This window comes from Mytilus californianus, unplaced genomic scaffold (assembly GCF_021869535.1).
Source record: "Mytilus californianus isolate M0D057914Y unplaced genomic scaffold, xbMytCali1.0.p SCAF_5, whole genome shotgun sequence".
Classification (NCBI taxonomy): domain Eukaryota; kingdom Metazoa; phylum Mollusca; class Bivalvia; order Mytilida; family Mytilidae; genus Mytilus; species Mytilus californianus.
The window spans coordinates 34,266,594-34,281,012 of NW_026262701.1; the positions used below are offsets into that span (position 1 = coordinate 34,266,594).

The 14,419-nt window shown below is 32.0% G+C and overlaps 1 protein-coding gene across 1 annotated transcript; it reads right to left on the reverse strand.

Annotated features, from left to right (window-relative positions):
- Positions 1-2,069: 2,069 nt before the first annotated feature.
- On the reverse strand, positions 2,070-12,966 carry LOC127701046 (uncharacterized). Its single transcript, XM_052204818.1, has 7 exons — positions 12,861-12,966; positions 9,782-9,874; positions 6,850-6,926; positions 6,116-6,374; positions 5,384-5,478; positions 3,585-3,806; positions 2,070-2,484 (listed from the first exon to the last, which is right to left on the reverse strand). Exons 1-7 carry the CDS (start codon positions 12,865-12,867, stop codon positions 2,323-2,325), a joined length of 915 nt encoding a protein of 304 aa, XP_052060778.1. The 5' UTR covers positions 12,868-12,966; the 3' UTR covers positions 2,070-2,322.
- Positions 12,967-14,419: the final 1,453 nt, after the last annotated feature.

A 14,419-nucleotide genomic window follows, 5' to 3' on the forward strand; every position in this document is an offset into this window, starting at 1 on the left:
TCTCATTGTCAATCACACCACATCTAACTTTATTTCAACTTCTATGTTGCATTTTGTATACTGTAACATTGGTTATCTTTTGTACGCATACCCCGGAGCCCTCTTTTTGGAAGCCCGAGCAAAAGTCCTTGTTCCGCGATAGAAAATTTAATTACGAACTCATATAAGATAGCTCGAATTTCAACTCAAAATCTTAATTAATCTAAATGAGACTTAAATTCGAATCTTACTCAAACTCTACCTCAAAAAGTGACTCAAATTTAATGTTGTAACTAGAACTCTACCTTTAAATGTGACTCAAACTCGAAGTCCAACTCGAAACTCAATGCTAATTAAAACTTTAATTCTAATAATGACTTGAATTCGAAATCGAAGACTAACTCAAAGTTTAACTCAAACAGTAACCCGAACTTTGAACTCTAATTCGATGGATGGCCACACTAATCCAAGGCACATACAACATGTAAATCTATCTAAAAATAGAACAGGTTTTTTCCGAACTAGTCACGTGATTTTACCTCATCAAGTAATGGGATAACCACATCAAAGAATGACAGGACCACTTCAAATAATGAAACAAACACATCATGTAGTGTAAAATCGTCAAATTTTGAAACATCATTACGTAATGTTAAAACCATATAAAGAATAGGCAAATCATCATTACAAAATAACAAAACCACATCATGTAATGAAACAACTACATAACGTCAAGTCACATTCACATCAAGTAATGTTAAAACCACATTGACTAATGACACAACCACATTAAATAATGGTGAAACCACATCGAGTAATGACAAAACCATATTGAGTAATGACAAAACTATATCAAGTCAATACGAAACCATATCGTGTAATATCGAAATATCATTAAGTAATGACTATTCCATATTGAGTTATATCAAAACATCATTACGTAATGTCAAAACCATATTAAGTAAAGACAAAATATCATCAAGTAATAATAAAACAACATAAAGTTATATCAGAGTTCCACATAAGACAGCTGTGGCGTTCCATAGTAAGGTATCTTATCGTGATAGTGCCCCATTCAAAATTTGGCATTTGAACCCCAGATGTTTGTTTAATTTAGTATTGTTGTGGGAATATGCGACTATCAAGTTTACGGATTCGTATATATATACGAATATATATTCCTAAGTGAAAATGGCTTCGTTTTATGAAAAAAAAGTTTTTGAGACGAAAAGCCATTTTACACCGCGTTAACTTACCACGGATTTATACGAAAAGGACCAGATTTTGTTAGTTTATTTATTTGTTTAGTTTGTGTGCTGTTGTTTGTAATACTTATGATGGTCTTTCCTGAAAAATATAAAAGACATCAAGTAAACCTCTTTTAAACTTTATAACTTTACAATTTTCAGATGTCATCTTATCTATGCTTATGTCCTACAACTGTTCTATTCCTTGTAATAATACGTACCTGTTTCAACTCTAGTAGCTGGTAGTATTTGCCTCTAGCATGATTTCTTCCATATATCTGCGGTCATTTGGAAAGATATTTCTAGAAAAAAAATCATGGTTGCGTAGGAAAATGAGCAACATTTAGAAGTACCTAGGGCATACAGATTAATCTGAAGGTCCCTTGTCTCTACGACTTCCAGTTCTCGAAATATAATTTTTCAAAATTGTGCATATTATTTCAAGGGAAATAACTCGCATCAGGGTTGATAACAAAATAATTGTTTATGTTTGTTAGCATTGCCATCTTTTCCTGTAATGTTGTCATTTTAAGATCGATTCTATCTGTAACAATGTTTAAGATATATGCAAATAAAAGAAATTGGTTCAAGGGGATATAACTCTAAAATGATGAAATCCTACGCAGGGTAATCTAGTAATATTTCATAAGATGTACCTATATATTATGCACAGTGAAACTAGCGCTCATCAGCATGTCGTGCTGTGAGACAAGAGAAGATTAAGGGAATATATAACTTTACCAAGCACTCAGGGTTTCGCTCGTAACTAGTAACAAGCATAAGCTCACACATAAAACAAAGAGCTTACCAATTCAAAATTAAATCGAGTACAAAAAAAATGTATAAACAACAGCGATAATATATTTTAAGCAAAACTACAAAATCAAAAAAAAATTTAATATACAAAATGAATATATTAAAAAAGTATAAAACAATCGATGAATATGTGATTCTCTCCTTAGGACAGGTACAATGCTAGACGGTATATGAAACAAGTTTACGATACATGTTATCCCCCTTTTTAAAGGTAAAATGTCAGTCGCATACATAATAAATGCAGGTAAAAAGATAGAGAAATGTTTTATGTCTTTTTCTTTCACATAACTGCACATTCTTCTTCTCCTCCCTTTTTTCCTGATGCCTTTTTGGGGTTCAAGGAATTCCCGAGACCCATTAAAAGTGATGACATTGTTCCTTGTAATGTTTCCATCATTCCCGGGATAAGTTTGCTAAAATCGGCCTCCTGATAGTACTCTTTCTACAAAACAAAACAAAATTCATTGAGATTTTTTCGTGTAGTCATGACATATTTTTTTCTCTAGTCTTCCCAATAACTAACTTTCAAAAGATACTGATTCAATCGTGATTTATTTGTTTGAATATCTCCTTTTGAAGAATAAATTCGTCAACTTCTGTAATCCATCTGTAAGCTTAGTTAAAAGCATGAAAACAACAATTTATAAATTTCATGCGTCCGAAGCGATTTTCTGGATTTACCTTCATCAAGAACACACAAAGCCGATTATTTGAAAGCCAAGGATGACATAAGAACTGAAACAGTCGGAGAGCTATATGACCAAAAAGGACATAAAATAATAAACAAATATATCTTAAGCCAACTTTGTCTGAGGGAGTTGAAACCCTACTTTCTTAATAAATTATAAATTACTAAACGGATAATTTTAGAAAGGTTTATTATAAATCATGAGCTGATGATTCCATCGGAGACTGATAGTCCACAAGCCGCTGTAAAAAATGAAAACAACACTTTTATAAATTTCATGCGTCCAAGGTGCTTTTCTGGATTTACCTTCATCAGGGACACTCAAGGCCGAATATTTGAAAGACAACGATGTATAAGAACGGAATTCAAGTTTTAAAGTAGTTTGCCCTAGTAGCTAAGATTGAAATACTAATGCATATGAAACATGCTCTTATATTGCTTCCTTACTGATCAATTGTAACACTCACATCGATGTCACATGCACATTTTTGTCTTGTGCGATTACGACATTTTGGTTGTTCTTATTATTTTTATTTGGTTTTGATGCCAACAGAAGTGTCATGTGTTTGGCTTCCCATCCTTTTGTTAACGACCTCTATAGCTAGCGTACCGGAAGGATATTCCATGTGCTGTGCGCATATGCGTTAAAAATGAAAACGGTACAACTTCAAGAGAAACGAAACAGATATATACGGTTCCTCTGACTGTAATATTGTGTTATAAAATTTCTCCTTTATATATTGTTTCATCATTTAATTCCTATGGTAATTCATAGGCCAAATATTGCATCGTATTTGCACGAAATAATTCTTTATGGTATGTAATTGAACAAACAAGGCATTTATTTTACTTACAGATTTTGTTTCAACTTCAGGTGGCAAATCTCCCAGATCGTCGAATGCGGCATTGAGTTCTAAAATTTTCATATTCCTTGCTTCTTTGATTTTACGTGTTTCACCTTCTTTCTCTTGATCATACAACATTAATATGCGTTTAATGATCTTTAACTGTTTTTCTCTTTTTTGTATTTCTTGCGTAGTAACTGTGTGTCTGTTTTCTGCAATCCATTCTTCGAGCTAAGAAAGGATAACATAAATTGTGTATTACAATACCATTGTATAACTTACATTCAGAATGCCCTGGCTATATAATTTGCAATTTTGATTCCTGTCTGAACATGATATGAATATGTGGCCTTATTAGCTATTGAAAATGTTTAAACTAGACAGTATTGAAAACAACTGACTCAGAATTTGTTCTTACATTTTTATTTCATATATTTTTGAAATCTTGTACATTAACTTCCGAAAATTAATCTTATCCGTAGTTACCTACTTACATTGGAAGACTAAACCTTATAATATTCCTATATTTTTTCTTTTAACATAAAAGTTTTCAAGTTCAATATATCATAGTAATATTATACCACTACAAAAGATAAGAAGCGTGTGATGCCACCGATGACTTGAAAATAGAAACATATCATATGGAGTTCATCCATCGTGCTAAATAGGTGCTTTTGTCGGTGTGAGTGGTAAAAAAACAGAATAATCCAGTAAGATGTGTGACGTTAAATCAGATGCCTCGTCGAGGAAGAGTTCCTTGCGGTCTAAATGTTAAAGATACATTGCAACAACTATTTAAAGGGGTTCGTAGTTGGCCTTTTGCAAGGTAAAGTTTCTGCCCCTATTCAATATTCCTTCTACAATAAGTGGCAGTACAAATTTCCCGTCCTTCATTCCGGTCGAACCACTTTGTCGTGATTTTGTTTTTGTCCTGTAAATGCACGTTACATATGCGACTGGAGGTCGAGCAAACAACATCTTTTTTTAATTTAATCGTTTGATGAACATTGTGGATTCAAAACAAAACTTTAGAATTGTTAACTACTGTTATCCGTTAGACATACAGTGTTTATGAGTAGGAGCAGAGATTGGTTGAATAGAGTGATATATATTTCTGCGGACTGTTAATGTGTAAGCTAGCACATTTGAATTCGACTTAGGGTTTCAGTCTAGTAAGATTCAGCGTATGATATAGGTAAACAGCATGTTATCGTCCCGAATATTCATGTGATATTTTACGGTGAACGTTAAATTCAAGTCAGCGTTTCACCCAAGAACTAAGCAGTGTATTTTATATATAAAGAAAGTTATAATTCAGAATATGCATGTAATATGTGCTACCGGACAATAAGCTATCCTCATTTAATCATTCAATTTAGTTGAAAATGTGAAGTCCATAACACAGAGTTGAAAGTTTATTTTTTTCTACTGTTAGGGTTATTACTAGCCAAACACTGACGAAAAGAGATTAATTTGATTAGAAATTAAAATTTAGAATTTGCGTATTTATCAACTTAATATGATTATTCAATACTATTTCATGCAAGTCTTTTTAAAGCCATATAGCTGGAAGTCTAATGGTTTAGTCCTACAAGATATCTCTTACGCCACCGTCCAAAAGTTTCAGTAAATTACGTCCTCTTTATTATTAAAAAAATATTTTTTTAAAAAGTTTGAGCAAAAAATTATTGTTTTCTTCTGAAGAATAAAATAAGTAATAATAAATCTGGCGTCAAAGTCAGTTCAAGGGACAAAAAGGCAGGGAAATAATTACTTATGAAATTGTATTAAAAAAATTAGAATCTTACTGCTTCTGCATTAGCTTTGTATGGTGCGTACATCAAATTCTTATTGACCATACTCGTCATCAAAGGGATAACTTCTGGAGGTGTGTCTTTGTCCACTGAAAAAACAGGAAAGTTTCAATGAAGACCTTTCATGATTGGCTTTTTGTACTGTTATCCACTAGAAATGACTTTGGAATTGCAGGACAGGCATCGCATACATGACAGTAGACACTTACCCTGTCATTGAACACAGTGTTTTGGATTTATGCAATATCATTTGTATTAAGTCTCATGGTTGCTTGGAACTGAATTAGGAATTATATCAGTTATCATTTCAATATTTACAAAAAATGAATTCCGTTTTGTATTTCAACTACCATGCAATGGCTAAGCCAGTCAATTAAATCATGTGATTGTTTGTCATCGAGCTTACCTAAATAATGACCACACGTTAGAATACGATTCAAAAGTGTCATGCTTCAACTGTTGATTCATGTCTTACCAACTTCCAATTGATGTATACTCCATATTTCCTTTTGCCCACAAAAGGGGGGGGGGGGGTTGAACGTTCCCATTGAAAGTAAAAATAAAGGCGCTTCGGATGCACAAAATTGAAAAAGTGCTATTTTCGTTTTGAAGTTGGTTGCTGTCTGCCATAAATGTTTCGTTTATTATAATAAGCAGAAAGTAGGACGTTGATTTTATCTTTTGAATTTATATTTTGAACAAACGGTAATAGATGGCATATGTTACCTTTGGGTTTGCCTCCAACCGTTGTAGTTAAATTTATTTTTCCAGAAGGACCTGCCAAACCACCGAAAAGTTTTCCAAAATCGCCATCGAAATCTTCATCAGAGTCATCCGCGTCATCGTCAACTTGTGAATCCGTCTTCTTGTCGCTTTTTTTCTCTTTTTCTTCACTTTTTTTGTCATCGTCATCACTGAGTAACTGCTTGTCTTGGAATATTCTGAAAGCTCCAGCTGTTAATTTATTTGTCCGAGAAAATGATGGCTATAATTGAATATAGAATGACATAAATGCTAACTTCTGGTGTCATTTGGTCTCTGGTTGAGAGTTGTCTGATTTGGATATCATACCACATCTTATTTTCATATTACTAGTAGTATACCAACACAATATGACAATATAGACAAATATGCGTAGGTTTCAGATATTATTCATGTATAAAGTTACACACTATTTTTGAAAGACAACGTTGTCCATGTATTCAGATTACACACTAATTTTGAAAGAAAAAACAACTTTATATAATATTTTTTACCAATAGTATTAGACTTTAGATATAACAGATATTACAACTTGGACTTCTACAATATTAGAGCATTCTTTGAAACTCGAAAGTCCGCTCTAAGTGCAAGTCATCGATCTACATTATAACTCAATTTGTATTAAAAATGAGTTACTTTGTAAGAATATAGTAACATGATGTTGCTCGCTCTGCAAACACACAGTTATAAATACTTGCATTCTCCGCATTCTCTGCCGCCGTTTTCTGCCATGTCCTTATCCTTTTGATTTGTTTTTTAGATAGTCTTAAATGATCTGAAAGAGGAATAGCAATTGTCTTCGTATTTATTTCATCCAAAGAGTCAACATTAGAGGTACCGGGTTTTTTTTTTAAGTTTTACAATCGTCCAAAATCAAAACGATATTGAGTACCAGTATACATATTCAATGTTTGTAAAACAAATTTGACAATTGTACGAATTGTACATTTTTTAACACAACCTTCGACTTGATTCAAGCAAAGTTGTGATGTTTTGATTGTTAGATAAGATTTAAAGAATTATAGTTTATGAAAAAAATGCAATGGTAATTGACCTTGGTTTTTAATTGTGATGGAAAAGACGGGAAACATAACTTCATGACACAAATTCCAACACATAATTGAAAAAAAAATGTAAATGTTATTACAAAGGCACTTTTATCTTTTGTCTTAAATACTAACATGATTAATTCGTTGTAAAATTCATTAGAAAAGCTGAAGCCGCTATGGACTGCTTGTTATGATTGAATATTTTCCTACGACGATCAACAGAAAAATTTAAATCTACGCAAATTACAGAAGGCATTGTGTCATATATTTCCGCAACATTCTTTACTTCAAAAAGAAATTACACAAGTATAGGAGACGATTGACACGTCGCTGAGACATCACATATAACAACAGAATAATAGATAAGTATGTTTATATATAAAATAAGCAAAATGATAACTAACATTTTCATATTGACATCTTTCATGTCAAGTCAAATGTAGAGCAGGATCTGCTTACCTCTCCGGGGCGCCTGAGATCACCGCCGGGTTTTGTTAGGGTTCGTGTTGTTTAATCTTTATATTTCTATGCTGTGTTTTGTAGACTGTTGTTTAATCTTTAGATTTCTATGTTGTGTTTTGTAGACTGTTGTTTAATCTTTAGATTTCTATGCTGTGTTTTGTAGACTGTTGTTTAATCTTTAGATTTCTATGCTGTGTTTTGTAGACTGTTGTTTAATCTTTATATTTCTATCCTGTGTTTTGTAGACTGTTGTTTAATCTTTAGATTTCTATCCTGTGTTTTGTAGACTGTTGTTTAATCTTAAGATTTCTATGCTGTGTTTTGTAGACTGTTGTTTAATCTTTAGATTTCTATGCTGTGTTTTGTAGAATGTTGTTTAATCTTTATATTTCTATGCTGTGTTTTGTAGACTGTTGTTCAATCTTTATATTTCTATGCTGTGTTTTGTAGACTGTTGTTTAATCTTTATATTTCTATGCTGTGTTTTGTAGACTGTTGTTTAATCTTTATATTTCTATGCTGTGTTTTATAGACTGTAGTTTAATCTTTATATTTCTATGCTGTGTTTTATAGACTGTTGTTTAATCTTTATATTTCTATCCTGTGTTTTGTAGACTGTTGTTTAATCTTTATATTTCTATGCTGTGTTTTACAGACTGTTGTTTAATCTTTATATTTCTATGCTGTGTTTTGTAGACTGTTGTTTAATCTTTAGATTTCTATGCTGTGTTTTGTAGACTGTTGTTTAATCTTTAGATTTCTATGTTGTGTTTTGTAGACTGTTGTTTAATCTTTAGATTTCTATGCTGTGTTTTGTAGACTGTTGTTTAATCTTTAGATTTCTATCCTGTGTTTTGTAGACTGTTGTTTAATCTTTAGATTTCTATGCTGTGTTTTGTAGACTGTTGTTTAATCTTTAGATTTCTATGTTGTGTTTTGTAGTCTGTTATTTTCGACTAATGAGTTTGACTATCTTTTTGATATCTTCCGCCTCTCTTTTGCGAAATATTTGAAATAATTGCATGCGTAGTCATTTTACTCTTCAAATTTCACTTTTTAAAATAGGGTTTAAACCAAGGATTTGTATAGTGAGAAACAGTCATCAAAATAACAACAACAAAAGCACCTTTCACTATATAATTTGAAAAGTTCAAGTATCAAACATAGTTATTTCATATTATCAAAGTTTTTTAACACAATTCCTAATTTTGAAGGAGGAGATTGAACTCAAAGTTGGGGTTTGGACAGCCTTTTTGAGCAGGATTATGACGATGACCAGGAGAGAAAATGCATAGTCAATTTTGTTGCAAATAATGTGTATTGTAACGATGTTTACTGATTTCTTAATCAGAACTGACATAAACTTACATATAAAAGTATCATTATCATGCAAATATATATATTATACTCACAACATATTGACTTTAATCTTGAAGTGACACGGATTCAACGGGTAATGGATGTCTTAAAACGATAAACGAGATGCATCACGGTTAATCTCGCCAAAATCTCATCATACGCAGCTTTTTATATACAATCTATGCAAACTGCCCGCGAGATTCCAATCCTTCTCACTATACAAATCATTAGCATTAGGCAAACCAAAGAAGAAAGTAAATAACATATACTCTAGGCGAATGTAAAAAGGTTATTTTCATATATCCTTTAATAAGGTCTTTTGATGCCACAATTCATCTTACACATAAATGAAAACTTGGTACAACTTACTGAATATCAACAAATCTTCTATTAGTTTTAATAAGTGGATACAATAAAATATCAAATGTTACCAGCCAATTGTTAACGTTAATAGCTGTCTATAGGTGTATTACTTTACCGTACTTTACTGAGGGTCTGGAAGGGGTTTACAGAATAGAGAAAAATGGGCCAATACTCCAGAAAAATGGGTTGAAAAATAAAGAATAGAGAAAAAAAGGCATAAAACAGAAAGAATAGAGAATAATGGGCAAAGGTATCAAGAATAAAGAAGAGTAACTAATGAAGAATACAGAAACGAAGGACCCCTATCCAGACCCTCTTTACTGTAGAAGATTATACAATTTTACAATTTAACTATACGCTTCGTGTGATTTTTGAACGGACCATACTATTTACAAACCTGGTAAGTCTGTTGGCCTCTTAAAATTTGGAAATGCTGACAAAACTTCAAGCATTTTCGATGCCTGATTTGGGTTGAGTGTTATTCGTACGTCTACAAAATAAAAAAATAAAAAAATCAGATGATTCAATCGGGTAGATATTCTGTACAATATCTCTGTCAGGGCACAAATGTAACGTCACGTGATGAGTGTGATACTTTTATCTTGTTAATAGTGCAACAACAATTCAAATAACAGATTCATGAGCATTGATATACACACAAACCATTGGAAACATAATAAGGGGGACCTAACAGAACAGACATACATTTGTTTTAAATTTTCATTACTGGCGTGGCTTCTATAGACGAAGGGGCATATGTTAGTTCACTAGTTGATACAGTTTCTTCAGGTTTAGTTTTGTTTTATATGTATCTGTGTTTAGTTTTTTGTGTGTGTGTGTATTTATCGGTATTATAGGCCGAACGGTGACGACCCATAGTTGCTAACTTCTACAGCATTAAAATGTTGTGGAGAGTTGTCTCATACCATGCACATCTTATTTTTATATTATAGATTTACTCCGGTCTTCAGTCAGGACCTGTTAGTCAAATGCTTTTTGTTAAAATATACTTTTTCACTTTTTTGGTCTTTTGGAAAATGCTGTTTGTGCTGTATTTAGACCCCTCTACCAAGAAATTTGTTTTGCATGCACACGTATAAAAATTACGGTTTTTATCCAACGTAATCATAGGTTTGAACGCTGTTTTCAATTTAGACTTGTTTATATTTTTTTCGTCTGGGCTTGTATTGTATTTTCCTTCGGGTTTATATGATCCGTTCATCCTATTTCGACTCTTCAAAGTTCAAGAGTCTATCCTTAATTGAGGAAAATTATATGGCTTTCCAAATACCGTTTCGATCCCTAACATCACTAAAGAGACATTAATTGTCGAAATCCAGATATGGTGTACAAATTTTTGCACCTCATGTTTGCGGTATACCAACTTTTCCGCAAGTTTATTGTTTTCTGTTTGGTATTAAATTAATAATTAAGATCCAGTTTGTTAGGTCTGGTAATCCGTGTATTTTGCAATCGCCATGGCAGTCAGCAGGATTTTAGAACATCCGTTGTTCGACTTGTTAGTCAAATGCGTTTTGTTAAAATATACTTTTTCACTTTTTTGGTCTTTTGGAAAATGTTGTTTGTACTGTATTTAGACCCCTCTACCAAGAAATTTGTTTTGCATGCACACGTCTAAAAATTGCGGTTTTTATCCAACGCAATCAAAGGTTTGAACGTTGTTTTCAATTAAGACTTGTTTATATATATATATATATCACGGTAGGTATAGTGTCCGTCTGGGATCGTGGTTTTCGAGTGATTTGATCGGGTTTTTTCAAGTGTGACCACTTTTTTCGAGTGAATATGATAAAAAATGTAAACAAACAGACTTCCTTTCTGGTTATAAATGTAAAAAATATGCTAGATCCTTATATACAAGATCATAGAAGGTAGATTAGTATTTTTGATAAAAAGATATTATCAACCCCACATTATTTTGTTAAGTTAAAAACGTTTAATTTTGCCTTACGATACTTTATTCCAAAATATAGATTAATTAAAAAAAAAGAAGATGTGGTATGATTGCCAATGAGACAATTCTTCACAAGAGACCAAATGACACAGAAATTAACAACTATAGGTGACCGTACGGCCTTCAACAATGAGCAAAGCCCATACCGCATAGTCAGTTATAAAAGGCCTCGAAATGACATGTATATTGTTTTTTTCTGATTGTTTACTCCTTTTCCTTAGTTTTTTTGCTCCTATGTTTTTTCAGCACAGTACTATATATCAATCATAAAATATTATTGACTGTAAAAAAAAGGTAGCATGCAATGGAATTAAAAAGATTATGAGTCCCTGTACTCGATTTTAAGACCGTTTTAAAAAGGACCCATTGATTTCTTATATATCGTAGTACTGCAAGGTTATGGTAAAATGTTTTCAGAACGAAAAGCTATCATTAAATTGAAAATGGTTAAATTTGATCAACATAGCAATCTGTTTTTGTGACTTACGAAGAATAAAACTATATATTACTGTCCTTCGATAAACTACAGTTACAAACTAGAAAAAGTCAGTTTTTAAGCCGAATAATGTCTTTTTTCTTATTCACATTTTCTACAAAAATTCCGGACCATTTGTTGAAAAACCCGGACGCGTTTTAAAAGTTGCTCTCGAAAAAAACACGTTCAATATAAAACACTATATTGTAAGTGAACTACAAGGAAATTCTATGTCGTTTGTTTTCAAAACATGTATAGCTTTAGAATAAGATGAACAGTCACGAATAAAACTATAATACTCGCGAAATAGCAGTTAATCGATCTGATCGCATGTAAATTCACTCGAAAAAACCTGATTTACACTCGAAAAAGTTTGACTTGAAAAAAAACACGATCTCCGTCGGACACTACACCTACCGTGTATATATATATTTACTTCCCTTGTCCAATAGTAAAACCCATGCTAATTGTGCTTCGGAATCCGTTTTACGTTTCCTCTTGATGTATAAATACCTATATTACGCGGTTTCACTTACAAAATGTTCAAGAGAAATAAATTATCAGTTACTACATATTACACATATTAAGATTGCACACTTGTGATTCCAACTGTTATACTGAGTTGAGCAATCGTATTTCCTGAATTTAGCAACCCGACTCAAGAGTTCTGAAAACAGTTGGATACAGAATATTATCACCATAATAACTGCAGACTAAAGTTTAATGGAGTATTTTGTCTTATAAGTTTTATGCATTTATAAGACAAAATCGAATGATAACATTCAAAATTGGCGCCACAAGTTTTGCAATTTTCACAATTTTTACCTGTACATTAACATGATAATTACAATATAAATACCTTATAACGGTGTAGAAATAAGTATTTACAAACCGTGCCCATTCAAGTTATACATATTGTAATTTTATCAGTATATGTATTTCATACGATAAATTATCAATTTTAATATTTGCATGGTTTAAAAATGGACCATAACTATTTTGATATATATTTTATTTCTTACTTACCTGACATGTTGAAATTGTTGATATCGATTAGGGATTGTTTGTGTCGATACTAAATCATGGAGACTTTTAATAGACAATAATTAACTGGGTCACCAGCGTTTTCAGTATTATGAATTTAAATAACAAAAATCAATAAATAAGCAATGACGTAAATTGTATTTTAAGTCGGCATATTTGTACATTATAACAAATCAGAACATGACCTCTGTGAAGATCTTTAAACGACTAACACATTATAATCACGCAGTATCAAATATAAGCAAACCCTATCGAATTTGGTTTTTGTGAACCTCAACACTCAATGCCCATTAGGCCAGCGCCTTTCTGTACACCGACTCAGTGGATAATACGTTGTGCACGATGTTCCTACAACACGACGTTACACCAAAAATGGGACGTCAAAGAGTGTTTTCTGAAATTTTGACGTCGATTAATAAAATTTGTTAGTTTCATTCGTTTTTTACATCGCGATGACCTTGAGGTCACTCCGATGTATTGCTATCGCCTAGATTTCCATTATGTAAATTAGTTTTGGGTTTGTAACCGATCTATAAACATGATAAATATGCGCACATAAACGAGTGCAAAATAACATTCCTTGTCATTTGATATAAATACATCTCTTCAATGAATACTGATAAAAATATTTTTGTTTACAACATAAATTAATAATGTGAAAATGTTTTGTAGTTAGATATATATATATAAGTAAAAAATCATTGATAATATCAATGCACACGTACCGAAAAATTGTGTTAAAGCATGCGGAAGAATATCTCAAAGAACGTTTTGCGACAGGACCGGTAACTCTGTAATTGTTTTTGCGGGAAAATATGAATGCCTACTCGTATCCAATCTTAGAAAAATCGAATTTTTACAGAAAAGTGTCCACCATGCACTTGCATTGCACTATTATTAGAACAGTAGAATAGAATGATATACAAACGGATGCAAATCATATATATATAACTGTTATTTAAATATAATATATAACAACAAATCAGTGTATACTGATTTGTATCACTACAATATAATAGTATTACGGTGAAGTTGAATTTCCTGTCATTTATTTATCATACTCGCACGCACCTTTCTAGAAAAAAATATATCTCTGTACATTAACCTCAGTTTCAGGTAAAGAGATATGTTGTTTTTTTTCTGAGACAAGTGCTTTTGACCATCCTCAAGAACTTGTGGTCATCCGATGTTCAGTACTTCAGTACTTTGATTTTATATGTTATGGGTTGATTCTGTCTCTGTTATTTTTGTGATGTATTTTTACCATGAATTACCTCAAGTTGTAGAAATCGGTTACAGTGTTTACCCTTAATTCCCCTTAAAATGTTGTATTGTCGTAGGTGTAGGAAGGCAAAATGGGACGGAATTATTAAATATACAGCTTTCCATAAATAAATTAAAAGCTAATTTTAGAAGCACAAAACTTTAATCACAGGCTGCTAAAATTTTATGGTGCATATTTAGAAATTTTTAATTGATGTTTATATAAGAGTGTTTTCTGAAATTTTGACGTCGATTAATAAAATTTGTTAGTTTCATTC